Genomic DNA, 15,000 nt, shown 5'->3' on the forward strand with positions numbered 1-15,000 from the left:
AGGGAGAGAGGGAGAGGGGGAGAGAGAGAGAGAGAGGGGGAGGGGGAGAGAGAGAGAGAGAGAGAGAGAGAGACACAGAGAGAGAGAGAAAGAGGTGGAGAAACAGAGAGAGAGGGTGAGAGAAGTAAAGACGGGCAGACAGAGAGAGGGGGGGGACAGCCAGAGACAGAGATCTAGAGAAAGAGGGAGCAATAGGTGAGGGAGGAAAACTCAGACACTCGGGGGGTTGCACAGGGACACACAGGCCAGGCGGCCAGGCAGCCAGCCAGGGCGACGGCAGCTTGGCCCGGCCGGCTGAGCCACAGACTGTAGTGTTGGCCATGGCCCACTTCCTCTCTGGGAGCCAGCCACGGCGGCGACCGCTGGCCCAGAGCAGCGGCCCCTCTCCCTCCAAGGGCGTCCTCACGTTCCCTCTGTAATGCTATACAACGGGACTCTTGGTCATTCATGATCTATGTGACAGGCCAAAAATGTATCTTTAATATCCATCCTGGTTAGGCTTAGCGGCCTGCGACTGTAATCCAGTGGACGGGTTGGCTCCTGTGACTGTGTGTGTGTGTGTGTGTGTGTGTGTGTGTGTGTGTGCGTGTCGAGGAATTGAACCGTCGTCACCCTTGCTGAGGACGAGGCCGAGCCGTTGCGCAACAGTGCCCTCTGTTGCCCTCTGTGGGCCTGCAGCGGTACTGCACCCTGCTGCAGCAGCGCAATAAATGTCAGAGCAGAGAGGCAGCGGGGGGAATGAGATCGACTGATGAGGTGAAGACCGGCTCCGTGGTTTATGTCCCACGGCTGATTAGCACCTGATCAGACTTATCGATCCGTGGACCCTTGATCGCCCCTCTTCACACCCCACTACCCCAATCCCAGAGAAGCCCATAATCATCCTCTATCCCCTCCATCCTGCTCTCTCTCTCTCTCTCACTCTCACTCTCACTCTCTCTCTCTCTCTCTCTCTCTCTCTTCTCTCTCTCTCTCTCTCCCTCTCTCTCTCTCTCTCTCTCTCTCTTTCGCTCCTCCAGCGCTATTTATCGATCAGGATTTCACTCATCTTTAGATGGAGTGGGGGGGGGGGGGGAACACTGATTGGGTGGGGGTGAGGTGGTGGGAACAGCGGTGTCTGTGTGTGTATGGGCGGGGGGGGGGGGGGGGGGGGGGGGGGGTCCTTGACAACGGTGATGCTAAACAAAGCCCCGGGTTAATGGACGGACAGGGAGCCAATAACGGCGCCTGCTTCCCGTCGTTCCTCCTTTCATCTCCTCTGATCCTCCTGGACGGACGGGAGGATCCCTCCCCACACACACTATGCCGCCTGTAACGTCCGCATGTGTTTTCATCAACGCTCGAAGAGTGTGGCCCGCTGTGTGTGTCTGTGTGTGTTTATGTATGCAGATGTATTCTATTGAGTTTGTTTTAAGATGGCGAGTGTGTTGGTGTGGGTATGTGTTGGGTTAAGGATGGATTTGTTGTGCGAGCGATTATTGCACATGCATATCAATGCCTGTGCATCGTTGGCATGTGTTTGTGTGCACTTGGTGTGTGCTTGTGTGTCAGTGTGTGTCGTGTGTGTGCTTGCATGTATGTGTGTGTGCGCGTGGTGTGTGTGTGTGTGTGGTGCGTGTTTGTGTTCATGTGTGTGCAGGTCCCTAGTGGTCCCAGCACTGCGTTCCCTGTTGCGGTTTATTAAACCACCCATCAGTCGCCTGATGGGTCGCGTCTCCGTCCAATGCAACACTGAAGGGTGGGAAGAAAGGAAAAGATGAAGGGCAGAGACAAGAGCACTAACTACACACCTGTATGTTCTACTGCTCTACTTCTACACTGTACCGTTAATACTGTATATTGGGTCTATGGAGGTGGTATAGACTCTTCTACACTGTAAAGTTAATACTGTATATTGGGTTTATGGATGTAGTAAAGACTCTTCTACACTGTAAAGTTCATACTGTATATTGGGGTCTATGGATGTAGTAAAGACTCTTCTACACTGTAAAGTTAATACTGTATATTGGGTCTATGGATGTAGTAAAGACTCTTCTACACTGTACCGTTAATACTGTATATTGGGTCTATGGATGTAGTAAAGACTCTTCTACACTGTAAAGTTAATACTGTATATTGGGTCTATGGATGTAGTAAAGACTCATCTACACTGTACAGTTAATACTGTATATTGGGTCTATGGATGTAGTAAAGACTCTTCTACACTGTTCAGTTAATAATGTACATGGAGATTATGTATGTGGTAAAGACTCATTGTGTTGCCCAGGTAAATGACCACATTTGATTCCCTCTCTCAACATTTCCTTCTTTGTGCTGCTCTGTGCTCTGCTCTGTGCTCTCTGAGAGACGCTAAAATACACCCACATTCTACAACTGTTAATCGATACTTCACTTTGTTTTTTACCTCTTTGCCGCACTAAGCGATGTTTCGTTTGTTTCAGTTTTGACTGCTTTGGCATTGTGACTGATATTTTCCATGCTGATAATGCTCGTCTGAATGTGGTATTATTGAGAGAGAGTCGGTTTTTGACCACCACTGAGGGGGAAGACCAGGTGGGAAGAGGAGGACAGAACAACAGTTGTAGTGAAACGGGAACGAAGTGAAGGAACCATACAGGCTGCTCTGTACGGTCTGGGCATGAGTCACCTCACACGTACACAGCATGAACACACACACACACACACACACACACACATACATGCACACACACAGACACACAGGCGTGCAGGCGTTATCCATGACTGTGTGTTGTGTTCCTCCCAGTGTGATCAGCAGAGCTCCTGGACTGAAGCTGGTGGTGGAGACGCTGATGTCATCACTGAAGCCCATCGGCAACATAGTGGTCATCTGCTGCGCCTTCTTCATCATCTTCGGCATCCTTGGAGTACAGGTGAGAGGAGGAGGAGGAGGAGGAGGAGGAGGAGGAGGAGGAGGTGAGAGAGAGGAGGAGGAGGAGCAGGAGGAGGAGGAGGTGAGAGGAGGAGGAGGAGGAGGAGGAGGAGGTGTGAGAGCAGGAGGAGAGGGAGGAGGTGGGAAGATGATAAAAGGGGGGGAGGAGGAGAAGAGGGGAGGAGGTGAAAAGAAGAGTAGAGGATGAGAATGGGGAGAGGAGAGGGCAGTGTCTGTGATACCATGACACCTTAAAGCTGCTCTCCCCCAGCTCAATGGCTGGTGCATCCGTCATCTGAACCTCTGGTGTGTGAATTAATGTCACTTTTGTTGTTGCTTTCGAGGAAGCTTCCGTAGTCCACACACGTCCCCCCTGTTGATAGCCTGATGGCTTAGATGCGAGTGGTGATGAGCACAAGGACAAACCTGTCATTTGGCCTTCTGTCCAAGCTCTTACGCCCTACGCACACATCACTTTAATAAAAAGTTAATATAATTAATGAAGCCACCTCCTGTCAAAATGTCAAAACTAGCTTTTACGAGTTTGATTTATGCCCATATAATTTAATTTCATATAGTCATATCTCTCTCTCTCTCTCTCTCTCTCTCTTCTTCTCTCTCTCTCTCTCTCTCTCTCTCTGCAGCTCTTCAAGGGGAAGTTCTTTGTGTGTCAGGGGGAGGACGTCCGAAACATCACCAACCGGTCGGACTGTCAGCTGGCGTCTTACAAATGGGTCCGACACAAGTACAACTTCGACAACCTGGGACAGGTCCGATAACGTTTCACTCTCTTGACCGTTACAACATGTGGACCGAGTTATAAAGCGCTTCTGAATCAGGTACTCCTCCATGTCTTCCAGGCGCTGATGTCTCTGTTCGTTCTGGCGTCGAAAGATGGATGGGTTGACATCATGTACGACGGACTGGACGCCGTCGAGTCGACAAACAGGTTGGCGTTCCCTCTGAAGATACGTACGCTGGAGGAAAACGTTGTGAACGAGTGATTCTCCAGGAGTTTTGCTATTTGCTTTACGACCGCATGGTCATGGGAGGATACAGAACTGTACCCCTTCTCTATGGTCCATAAGCATTTAGAGTACGTAGGACTCAGGAATCCAAATGTAATCGGATAAAGTTAAAGGCTGCAGAAGGGTGAGGATAGATAAGTTAAGTGGGACCGAGACAAAGATACGCACCGAAGTAAAGATCACAGAGTTAACACGTGGTTATCCTGAAACATTGACACCTACTAATGTAAGATCATCTGGTTAACAGATCATATTTATAAAATTCATAAAGCTGTTGCACATTCGTAATATTATTTCCCCTCCCCCCAACCAATGATGAAGTAAAATTCATCATTGCCGATTAATTGAAAGCCCTGGATGTTTACCTGTGTTTCCCCATCGCAACATCCCCCCAAAATAGAACTACAACTCCCAACTTGATAAAGAACTACAACCCCTGGATGTTTATATGTGTTTCCCATAACATCCCAACTAATATAGAACTACAGGTCCCATGCTGATAAAGAACTACAACTCCTGGATGTTTACCTATGTTTTCCATAACATCCCATTCCCAGCCAATGTAGAAATACAACTCCCATGCTTACAACAAACTACAACCCCTGGCTGTTAACCTGTGCTTCCCCATCGCGTCCCGAACCAATATAGAACTGCAAGTCCCAAGCTGATAAAGAACTACAACCCCTGGATGTCAACCTGTGTTTCCCATAACATCCCAGCCAATGTTGAACTACAAGTCCCATGATATCAACAAACTACAACCCCTGGATGTTTACCTGTGTTTCCCATAACATCCCCCCAAAATAGAACTACGACTCCCAACTTGATAAAGAACTACAACCCCTTGATGTTTACCTGTGTTTCCCATAACATCCCAGCCAATGTTGAACTACAAGTCCCAAGCGGATAACAAGCTCCACCCCCTGGGTGTTAACCTGTGTCCCACTACAGCCGGTGATGAACTACAACCCCTGGATGCTGCTGTACTTCATCTCCTTCCTGCTGATCGTGGCGTTCTTCGTGCTCAACATGTTCGTGGGCGTGGTCGTGGAGAACTTCCACAAGTGCCGGCGCTCCCAGGAGGCCGAGGAGGCCAAGATCCGGGAGGAGAAGAGATTGAAACGCATGGAGAAAAAGAGAAGGAGTAAGGAGAAGGAGCCTGGCTGGTCGGTAGTCTTCCCACATCTTTCTGAGTCCTGCTTGATTTGAGGCTGGTTTTTAGTTTTTTACCTTTTTCTTTTTTCCTCCGGTTCGACCGATCGCCGGAGGAACGCAACCCGCGCGCTAGTCCTTTGAGTTTTAGACGCTACTCTACGGTAGACATCCACCCCCCAAAAAATACATCCCGCCGACATCCTCTCTCCCGAACCCCCAAACCTCTCAGAGGCCCCGGGCGATACGGGGGCCCCAGCCTCCATGAGGTCTGCCACCTCTCTCCTGATCTGCTGACCTTCTAAAGGTGTACTTTATAATCGGCTTCCATTTTACATTTATCTACGGCCGTTCATGAAATGGTCATTTGTTATTTCATCTTCCTTACCTTAATTGACCAATTTGAATATGATTTCCCCTTCCCTACCTTAATTGGCCAATTAGACTAGGATTCCCTCTTCCTTACCTTAATTGACAATTAGACTAGGATTCACTCTTCCTTACCTTAATTGGTGTGTAATGAGGATATTTCTCTTTTAATTGATCATAAAGATCTCTAAATCACTCCGATCGTCATCTCCCACTTGAATAATTGTCTGATGTTTCCTCAGCGATGCAGGAACAGACAAGCCAGACCTTTGTATCCAAATACGTTCTCTTTTTGTGGAGAGTGGCGGCGGAGTGGAGCCAATAGGAAACCATCCATAGATTACAAAGTACACCCTTAAGTGAGTCTGATTGGTCCGACCAATGAAAGACCGCCCCCACTGTGGGCCGCCGGCCCTAGACCCCATGACCCCATGACCCCATGACCCCTTGACCTCACAAGTCTACCGTAGACGCCACGCTTGGGACGGCCCCCTTTTTTTGGAGCATGCCCAGTGCGAGCTGGCGGGGGGGGCGTTGCATGGTAGTGTGTACCCTGAGACAGAGGGACGGGGGGCGGGGGGGGTAGGTTCAGCAGAGGGGTGAAGGACGGGGGGGGTCGTTTGCCGATAGATCCCCCCTCCCCTCCCCTCCCCTGCATGCGTACTATGTTCTACAGCCGGAGGGGTGCAGGCATCGCATCACAACCCCCCCCAAACCCTCCAACCCCACTCCAATTCAGATCCGGTAATAGTCGATTTTTTCTTTTTATGGTGAAGGCCGAAATTCTTAGAACATCCCTCCCCGTTGTCGACCACCCCCCCACCCACACCCCCACCTCCACCCCCCCCGTGTCACCCCCCCTCTGGCTGTATGAGGAGTAGAGTCCGGCTGCTTGGGTGGTCACCCAGCTCCACTGCGCCCGGCCCCCAGTAGGGGCCCCCACCCTGAGTGGGCGAGGTGCAGTGGATTCAGTGGCAGTTTGAGGGTTGTCTTTGTCCCGGAAATGACGGCCTCCGATTGGCTGCCGCGTGGTCGATGGTTTGATTGGCAGCACGTTGTTGTTCCTCGATTCTTGAGAAATACAGATGGAGCCTTATGGTGTTTTTTTGTATTTTTCTAGGTAACATTAACGACGTATGGACGTATTAATACCCACACATCAGTAACAGAATTACACACACACACACACACAACCACACACACACACACACACACACACACACACACATGCATACTTCTCTCTCTAATACTCGTCTCTCACATTGTCAACTACCAACGCTCGCTTTTAGCTTTTTTCTCTTGATTGATTTTCTCTTTTTCTCTTTTCTCTTTTTATCCTTTTTCCTGTATTTTTCCAGCTGTTCTTTTTGTCCCGGTGGCTCTCTGTATTCCCATTGGTCTGCCGGCGTTGTCTCCTAGTGGTTTGGTCAAACAGCGGTTGTGTCAGGAGCTCGCTTGAAGGTTGGGCTGACCATGGCGTTGTGTTCGGAGGCCTTTCGCTCGCCGTGAACCGTGGTGTTCTTCGTACAAACGTCAGGCTCAGAATCTCTGGAAAGACACGAAAAAAACACAAACCAGCTTTTGACTCTTTCATTGCTTCCTTCTTGCCTTACTCCATCCCTCTTTCCCTCTTTCTTTCTCGCTCTCGCTCTCTGATTTGGGCACTTTTATTCCCTCTCTCTCTCTCTTTCTCTCTCTCCCTCTCTCTCTCTCGGACATATTTTTGTATCAATCTATCTCCCTCTCCGTCTATCTTTCAATCAATCTATATATACATTTATCTATCTATCTATCTATCTATCTATCTATCTATCTATCTATCTATCTATCTATATCTATCTCTCTATCTCTATCTCTCTGTCTCTCCCTCGATTTCTCTCTTTCTCTGTTTCTCTGTCTCTCTCTGTGTCTCTCTCTGTCTCTCTATTATTCTCTCTTTCTGTCTATATTTCTCTCTTTCTCTATTTCTCTCTCCGTCTCTCCATCTCTCTCTCTCTCTCTCTCTCTCTCCGTCTCTCCATCTCTCTCTCTCTCTCTGTCTCTGTCTCTGTCTCTCTCTCTCTCTCTCTCTCCATCTCTCCATCTCTCTCTCTCTCTCCCTCTCTCCCTCTCTCTCTCTCTCTCTCTCTCTCTCTCTCTCTCTCTCTCTGTCTCTCTCTCTCTCTCTCTCTCTCTCTCCCTCTCCCTCTCTCTCTCTGCCTGTCTCTCTCCCTCCTCTCTGCTGCTGCTTACTGACTAACACGGTCTCGTCCCTCTAGATTTAATTCCTCCGGGGGTGAGTTGGTCGCTATCTCAAGGCACGTTGACAGGTACTGAGTCTCCAGCATGTTCCGTTTGTCCCCGAAAAAGCAACCGCCCTGCCACCCACAACCACCACCACCACCCTGCCACCTACCCACAACCCCCACCCGCCCAGTACAGCCATCACCCCCACCCCCCAGTACCACCTCCACCACCCAGTAACACCATCACCCGCCCAGCCCCGCCCTCAGAGCCCACACCTGGAGTCCCCTGAGCTCCAGGAGCGCGTGGGGGGGGGGGGGGTGCCTTCTACACCCAGTCCTGCCCCGCCTCCCCCCCTCTCTCCCCCTCCCCCCCCCCCCCCCCCCCGCCCCCCCCCCCACACCTCATGGGTCCTTCCAGAACGTGCCGCTGTCTACTTGTTTATCTTTTGCTCTTTTCCTTTCTCAGCTCTTCCTTTTCTCCGTTGGTTCGTGCTTCTCCGCCCATGGCTCTTTGTCCTCCACAGTCTCCTCCCATCTCCCCAGTGCTAGCTGCTCCACCACCTCCACCACCTCCACCTCCACCACCACCACCACCACCACCACCTCCAAAGCAAACTCACTCGGGCCAGGGTAGGCCAGAAAGTGCACGGCAGGAAATGGAAACTGGTGTCTTCAGAAATAAAGTGTGAGGTAGCACGGCAAGAAATATGGAGGAGTCCGACTTGTTTTGACGCATGTTGAATTTATGGGTTAGTGTGTATCAATCAGAATACACTATCTGTGAAACCTTGTCAGGATTTAGGCATTATCTCTCAATTTACCTTTTTAATGTAAACGTGATTCAGAAGGAAACAAGAGTTTCCAGCTAAACCAGTTCCCAAAATGGAATGCTTGCTATCTCTCTGCTAGTGGGTCTATTAGCTTGCACCTTCAAAATGGATTGAGCTGCTTTATTCGACTTGCCATCCCACAGGTTGTGATTGGGACTTTCTTGAACCATTTTCGGATCCAGGTTTATCATTTCACACCCTAGCAACTTGCATAAAAATGTGTTTTGTTAAAATGATCGTGACTTAGCGAAAGTGATGTTGAGAAGTTCATACCCATGGGTAAGTGGACCATTATAGAACACAACATGGCCATCAAGACAGCATCAATGCAACATTGAGCTTGGGCATGACTGACTGCTGATGTTCGGTTATGTTAGTGTGGTTGTCTGGCTGTCTTTGGTGCTGGAGATGTGTGTTTATCAGCATGTGAGGAAGGATTTATGACGAGTTAGAAAGGTGTTGGTGTGACTGGATGCTTGCACCTCACATGCTGAGCATGTGAGGTGAAGAAGAGGGCTAGTTGTGTGTGTTTGTGTTTGTCTGTATGTGTGGAGACTGTTTGTTGGCATAAGTGTGTCTGTCTGTCTGTCTATGTATATTGGCGTACATGCTTGTGTGTCTGTTGTGTGTGTGTGTGCGTCCACCATGCGTGCAAGCATGTGTGTGCGTTTGTGTGTGTGTGTGAGTGTGTGTGTGGGTCCAGTGAACAGATGGCGATGATGAGGCTGTAAAATATGCAGGATCTTCCCTTGGTCCCGAAAAGCCCCTCTCCTCTTCATCTCGGTCACCCTATGAGGGAAGACAAGCCTACAGCTCTATTATCTACAGCTCTCTGCCTCTCTCTGATGCTCCCGCCGCCTCAATCCATCTCTCTTATCCCTCTGCTCTGCTTCCCTGTGAAACGAACCCAAATGCACAAAAAATATGCCAATTACTGATGGCTGAATGGCTACATGCACTCACACAGACGCACACACACAGGCACACACACCCACACTCACTCACACATACGCTCACACACACATGCACACTCACACACACACACACTCACACACACACACACACCCTAACGCAAACGCTCACACACACACCAACAACACACACTCACACAAAGACCGTAACTTCCTCTCTTAGTCACACCACGGTTCAAATGTTTCTAATGCTCCTCAGCCTCAGATGCAACGGCTTCATGAATAATAAATGACACAGTAAATACAAACATTGAAGCACTATTTGCACAAGGGCCTTGTGGAGAACAAGGACTGCCTTAGAGACGCTCTTGGAGAACAGACGTAACCCAGGGCCGAGGAGACGAAGGGAGAGCAGATGAGGAAGAGGATGAGTGAAGAAGAGGAAGAAACACAAAGAGGGAAGAGGAGGAACGGCGAGGGGAGCAGTCAAAAGTCAGAGATCCTTTCTTCTCTGGTGTGTATGTGTGTGTGTATATGAGTTTGTGTGCATGCCCCTTTGTGAGAGTGTGTGTCTGTGTGTGTGTGTGTGTGTGTGTGTGTGTGTGTGTGTGCGCCTGTGTGCATGTGTGTGTGTGAGTGAGTCCGTGCAGACGTTGCAGCCTGTGAACCCTGGCTCCTCCCAGTCTGAGCGAGACGCCGCGTTCTGTTCTCCTCTAGACCCAACGTTCCTGAACACCGCGTTCCTCAAGACCCCGACGGTGGTCCAATCCCTCGACTGCCCCCCCACCCCCCTCCCCCTCCCCCACATGACTAAACCTCATTAAATCTCACCCCAAAAAAGCAAAGTCTTCATTATTATTTTTAATAAGCAGATTCCGTCTTTCCCACACGGGGGGAGCGAGCCGTCGACAGCGCCTGTGAACGGCCCCGGCGACCTGCGCCCGTAAAGAGCAGAACACCGAGCACCGGAGGGGAGCGGCTTCAAGCCGCAGGAATCCCAAACGCGTGTTTGCTTTTTGAAACATTGTTTACTAATTCGCACCATCCAGCCAAAGCCACATCTGATCACAATAAACCGAGGAGCTCAGGACGGATGTTTCCAGAAGGGCCTCCATGTAAAGTGGAATTCAACCCGCTTTTACGACCCCCTCTGGGGCCCACGGCCAGATCCACACGCCATTCCTCCCCGACCGCAGAGTGCATTGTAAGGTACGCTGTGGAGCCCCACCGCTGGGTACCTGAGGTGAGGGAAGTTCAGCCCACTCAGCGGAGGAAACGCAGCCGGCCGCCGGAGCCTCCGGCCGTCGTTAACACAACCTCCGCCGATCCCAGCCTCAAACCGCGGCGCTGCGGAGACTGTGTGTGTTTGTGTGTGTGTGTGTGTGTGTGTGTGTGTGTGTGTGTGTGTGTGTGTGTCGGTGCGATAGTTGTTCTGCACAAGGTGCCAGGATAAATGTTCTCCTGTGGCTCGAACGAAGCCGTTTGTCGTGTTGAACCACTCCGTCTGCGCCTGTCACCGTGCGGCCGATGAGTCGCGGCCAGGAGTCTAAACCGGGGCCGCTTGTATCCCACACATTTACCTTAAGGTGGAGGCATGCACAAACACACACACACTCATGCACACACACACACACACACACACACACACACACTCACAAAGTCATGCATAGTCACACACACATTCGCGCATACATTCACACACAAAGACACACACACACACAGTGACACAGACACACACAAACAAAGACGCATACATAAACAGTCACAACACACACACACAAAAAGCCAGACATGATGCAATCGATCACACCTTGGTTCATGCGCGCGCACACACACACACACACACACAGTCACACGCACACATATTCACACACACACAACAGGTACATAAACACACACAGATCTACATATACACACAAACACAGTCAAAGCACCCGCAGAGTGCCACGCAGTCATCAGCGAGCAGCAGGGGCGATACAGCGGCTGTATCTGGGTCAGCACTAACAGAGACGGATGGAACACCAACTTGCCCCTCTGTATTCTGCCATTGCGGAGACGGAATTAATAACGGCAGGGCTATAAGGGGAGAAGAGAGGGAGAGGCAGAGAGAGAGAGCGGGAGGGATCAGAGGAGGTGAAGGCGGATCAACCCAGGGAAACAGAGAACGAAGCGCCCACCCTGTTCCCTTGGCAGGAGACCTCTCCGCCAGCAGAGATGAACGGCGTTCAAAGTTTGATGTCAGGGAGCTGCGAGGTAGCGCGTCCTCGTGTGTGATCAATCTTTCAGCGCTCCACAGGGGGGCGGGGGGGAAGCGGAGGAGTTGGGGTGAAACTCTGCGATAGCCGGCGGTTACTCAGAGAGTTTTGTCTCTTCTAAGTGCTGCTGACATCGGCCCCTGTTTGTGGCGGCGGCGTTCACCTGATCGAGTGTCGTCACCGGTCCCTTGGGACCCCTCTTCCTCTTAGCGGTATACCATCGTCGTCATCACCAGTGTGCAACAGGACCAGTTCCCTGAAGCTCGTTTCAGGAGGTTAGGGATTTGATTCGCTGGTCCAGGATTGTTTAACCAAGTAACTAATAATGAAACTAAACTAAGTTGAAAAAGTAAAAAAGGACGTTGACATCGCACACCACAGGTCCGACACTGACCTCATAACAACGTGAAAGTTGCAGAGGAGAAGTTGAAGGCATGTGTCTGCATTGTTGCAGCCAGAAGCTGCAGCAGTTAGAATCAGCATGTTTTCAGTGTACCAGAATTGATATGCCTAAAGAGATGCAAGGAGGGTTTTATCTACTAATTGTGGTCACTTGCATAAGCAGGATGCATCGGTTTACAACAGCAGGAGTTCTATGTGAGTTTTGTATTGCACTGTGCTCTGGCTCAGCTCCCACTATCTGTTACTAGAGTACCCCCTGGAAGGTACAGACCTATAACCAAGTACCTGGATTAATAAACAAAAGGACCGATAAATGGGATCTTGCCATCGTTGCCTGCAACGCCTGGACCCTTTTGCGCTGCGTAGCGGTTATAAAATGTGTCACAGTAAAAAAATATTCAACCCCTGGCATCTCTCTACCCGGGAGTCCTCCAGCAACACAGAGCAGCCTTAATAAGCTTTCTTCTAGCGGCTAAGCTTGTCTCTGTGTCTGCAACACAGCAGGATTTATCTCTTGCCAATTGCACTGTGTTTTGCATTACCATAATAAGTGTTATTGTTATGCTGAGGCTTCTCTTGCTGCCCCTGATGACCCAAGCCACCGAATGAGTTAATGCATAGTACACAAAGCAACAGCAGCCTGTCTTTGTTGAGATTAAGAGGAGGAGATTCCCGATGAGCACTGTTCCCGTGTGTACTGAACGTACGCTACATGGCTGTCATTCGCCTAACATCCCCCCGGGAAGCCATGCACATACGAAGCATGGCTTCAGACCGCAGTGCTGCGCTCAACCTGACAGGAGCAGTGTGTGGATGTAAGAGCACATGAGCCAGGGAGCTCTCGGGCTGCAGCAGAGCCTGAGAGGAGCGCTCAGACAGCGCTCGGCACATCTCTGCAGAACGCCGTGCCTCACCATCTGCAGTGCGCCGCCCTGCGCTCTTCCAACAGCGGCTGCCTCTCTCTCCTCTCATACATATTTCAAAGACTATTTGAGATATTATTCCGTCTTTTCTGCTTGGATTCTTTTTTAGCAATGCAGCATTTGAGTTGCTGTGTTTTTTTGGGCAAAATAATATAAATCGTGCAAGCCTTCTGTTTGAACACTGCCTTGTGAAGCTTCAAGTAGTTAATAGTATGAGTAGATCTTAGTGTGTGTAGTTAATATTATGAGTAGTTAACAGTATGATTAGTTAACAGTATGAGAAGTTATTAGTATGAGTAGATAATAGTATGAGTAGTTAATAGTATGAGTAGAAAATAGTATGAGTAGGTAATAGTATGTGTAGTTAATAGTATGAGAAGTTAATAGTATGATTAGTTAACAGTATGAGTAGTTATTAGTATGAGTAGTTAATAGTATGACTATTTAATAGTATGAGTAGTTAATATTATTAGTAGTTAATAGTATGAGTAGTTAATAGTATGAGTAGTTAATAATATGTGTAGTTAATAGTATGAGTAGTTAATAGTATGAGTAGTTAATAGTATGAGTAGTTATTAGTATGAGTAGTTAATAGTATGAGTAGTTAATAGTATGAGTAGTTATTAGTATGAGTAGTTAATAGTATGAGTAGTTAATACTATGAGTAGTTAATAGTATGAGTAGTCATTAGTATGAGTAGTTAATAGTATGTGTAGTTAAAAGTATCAGTAGTCAATAGTATGAGTAGCAGATGTTGAACGTAGTGAGATCTCTTCTGGGTGTAAATGTTTCATGGCCGGTCATGACTCTGTTTTGGCAGCGCAGTGGTGGAACGAGCTCCCTGCTGACGGCAGGACCTCAGAGTCGCTCACCAGCTTCCACTAGAGACTCAAGACTCACCTGTTCAGAGCTCATCTAGACTCTGCATAACCACACCCTTCCACCCTTCCTACTGTATGTATGTTGTACGTCCTGGCACTTAATGTACACACTTATTGTATGTCGTACTTAGTTAAAGTTCTTAGTTGTGTAGAATCTTACCCTAGCTATCATTGTTGTATACGGGGAATGGGTTAACCTAGAGATTGTTAGTGCTTGGCACTTGGTTCCATGAACATCCTCACTGTACCGACAGCGATATATTGTTGTTTCTCTTTCTTCTGTCTAATGTACTTTGGATAAAAGCATCTGCCAAATGCCCTGAATGTACCATGACCGCCTTTACGTTTTGGTTCAACGCTCGTGGTTTCAGCCTATAGCAGCACAAGGAGAGCAAGGCTTCGTCCTGATAGGCCGCTCAGAACACTTCTCATCAGCCTTTATTGTACTTTTTTTTACTACGCCTCCCTACCCATTGTCCCTGTGCCCCCGCCTTCCACTCGCATCGTCCAATCGCTTGCCTTCACCATTCAGTCCCCTCGGTTTGATTGGTCCATTACTGCTCAAGTACTGTAAGACTCAGAAAGAGGTGTGTCAGTCTACCATGTGAACCAGCACATTGTGTGTCTCTCATGTGTGCGCCTGCAGTATGTCTATGTGTGTGTGTGTGTGTGTGTGTGTTTGTGTGTGTGTGTGTGTGTCTGTTGTGTGTTCTTGTGTGCGACAGAGCGTCTCAAATGGCTGTGTCTGTCATCATGCCTTGTCATATTGAATGATGTCATGTTTTGATTTCCTTTGCCTCTTTTACTTCCGGATACTTCCGTTTGCTTTGCTGCCCCCGCTCTCCCCCCCCCCCCCCCCCCCCCCACCCCCAAGGCGCGGCAGCAGAGCACCCGGAGGAGCTGGGACCCCCCTCTGTCCCGTCTCACCCCTCCTTAATGGTTTCAATGCTTTATTTTAACAGTTGGTTTGCTGCTGTTTGAAGACTCACTGTTTGCTGGCCAATGCATATCAAACATTTACTTTAATTACTTGTTTGTGAATGTTTTTTTAGTTAATATTATTATTATGATCATTATATTAATAATGATTTATTCATGATTATCCAGCAGACATTGCAGTTGTGCTGTTTAATA

At 49.0% G+C, this 15,000-nt stretch overlaps 1 protein-coding gene across 1 annotated transcript in view; it reads left to right on the top strand.

The window, feature by feature from the left end:
- cacna1g (calcium channel, voltage-dependent, T type, alpha 1G subunit) overlaps positions 1-15,000 on the top strand; it is a 157,523-nt gene that overhangs the window by 112,312 nt on the left and 30,211 nt on the right. The window contains 7 exon segments of the mRNA XM_079756762.1: positions 2,765-2,891; positions 3,535-3,660; positions 3,751-3,823; positions 3,826-3,839; positions 4,870-5,076; positions 5,078-5,084; positions 7,698-7,748. Coding sequence (XP_079612888.1) covers positions 2,765-2,891; positions 3,535-3,660; positions 3,751-3,823; positions 3,826-3,839; positions 4,870-5,076; positions 5,078-5,084; positions 7,698-7,748 — 605 coding nt within the window.

The sequence above is a fragment of the Pollachius pollachius genome (assembly GCF_949987615.1).
Source record: "Pollachius pollachius genome assembly, chromosome: 19".
Taxonomy (NCBI): domain Eukaryota; kingdom Metazoa; phylum Chordata; class Actinopteri; order Gadiformes; family Gadidae; genus Pollachius; species Pollachius pollachius.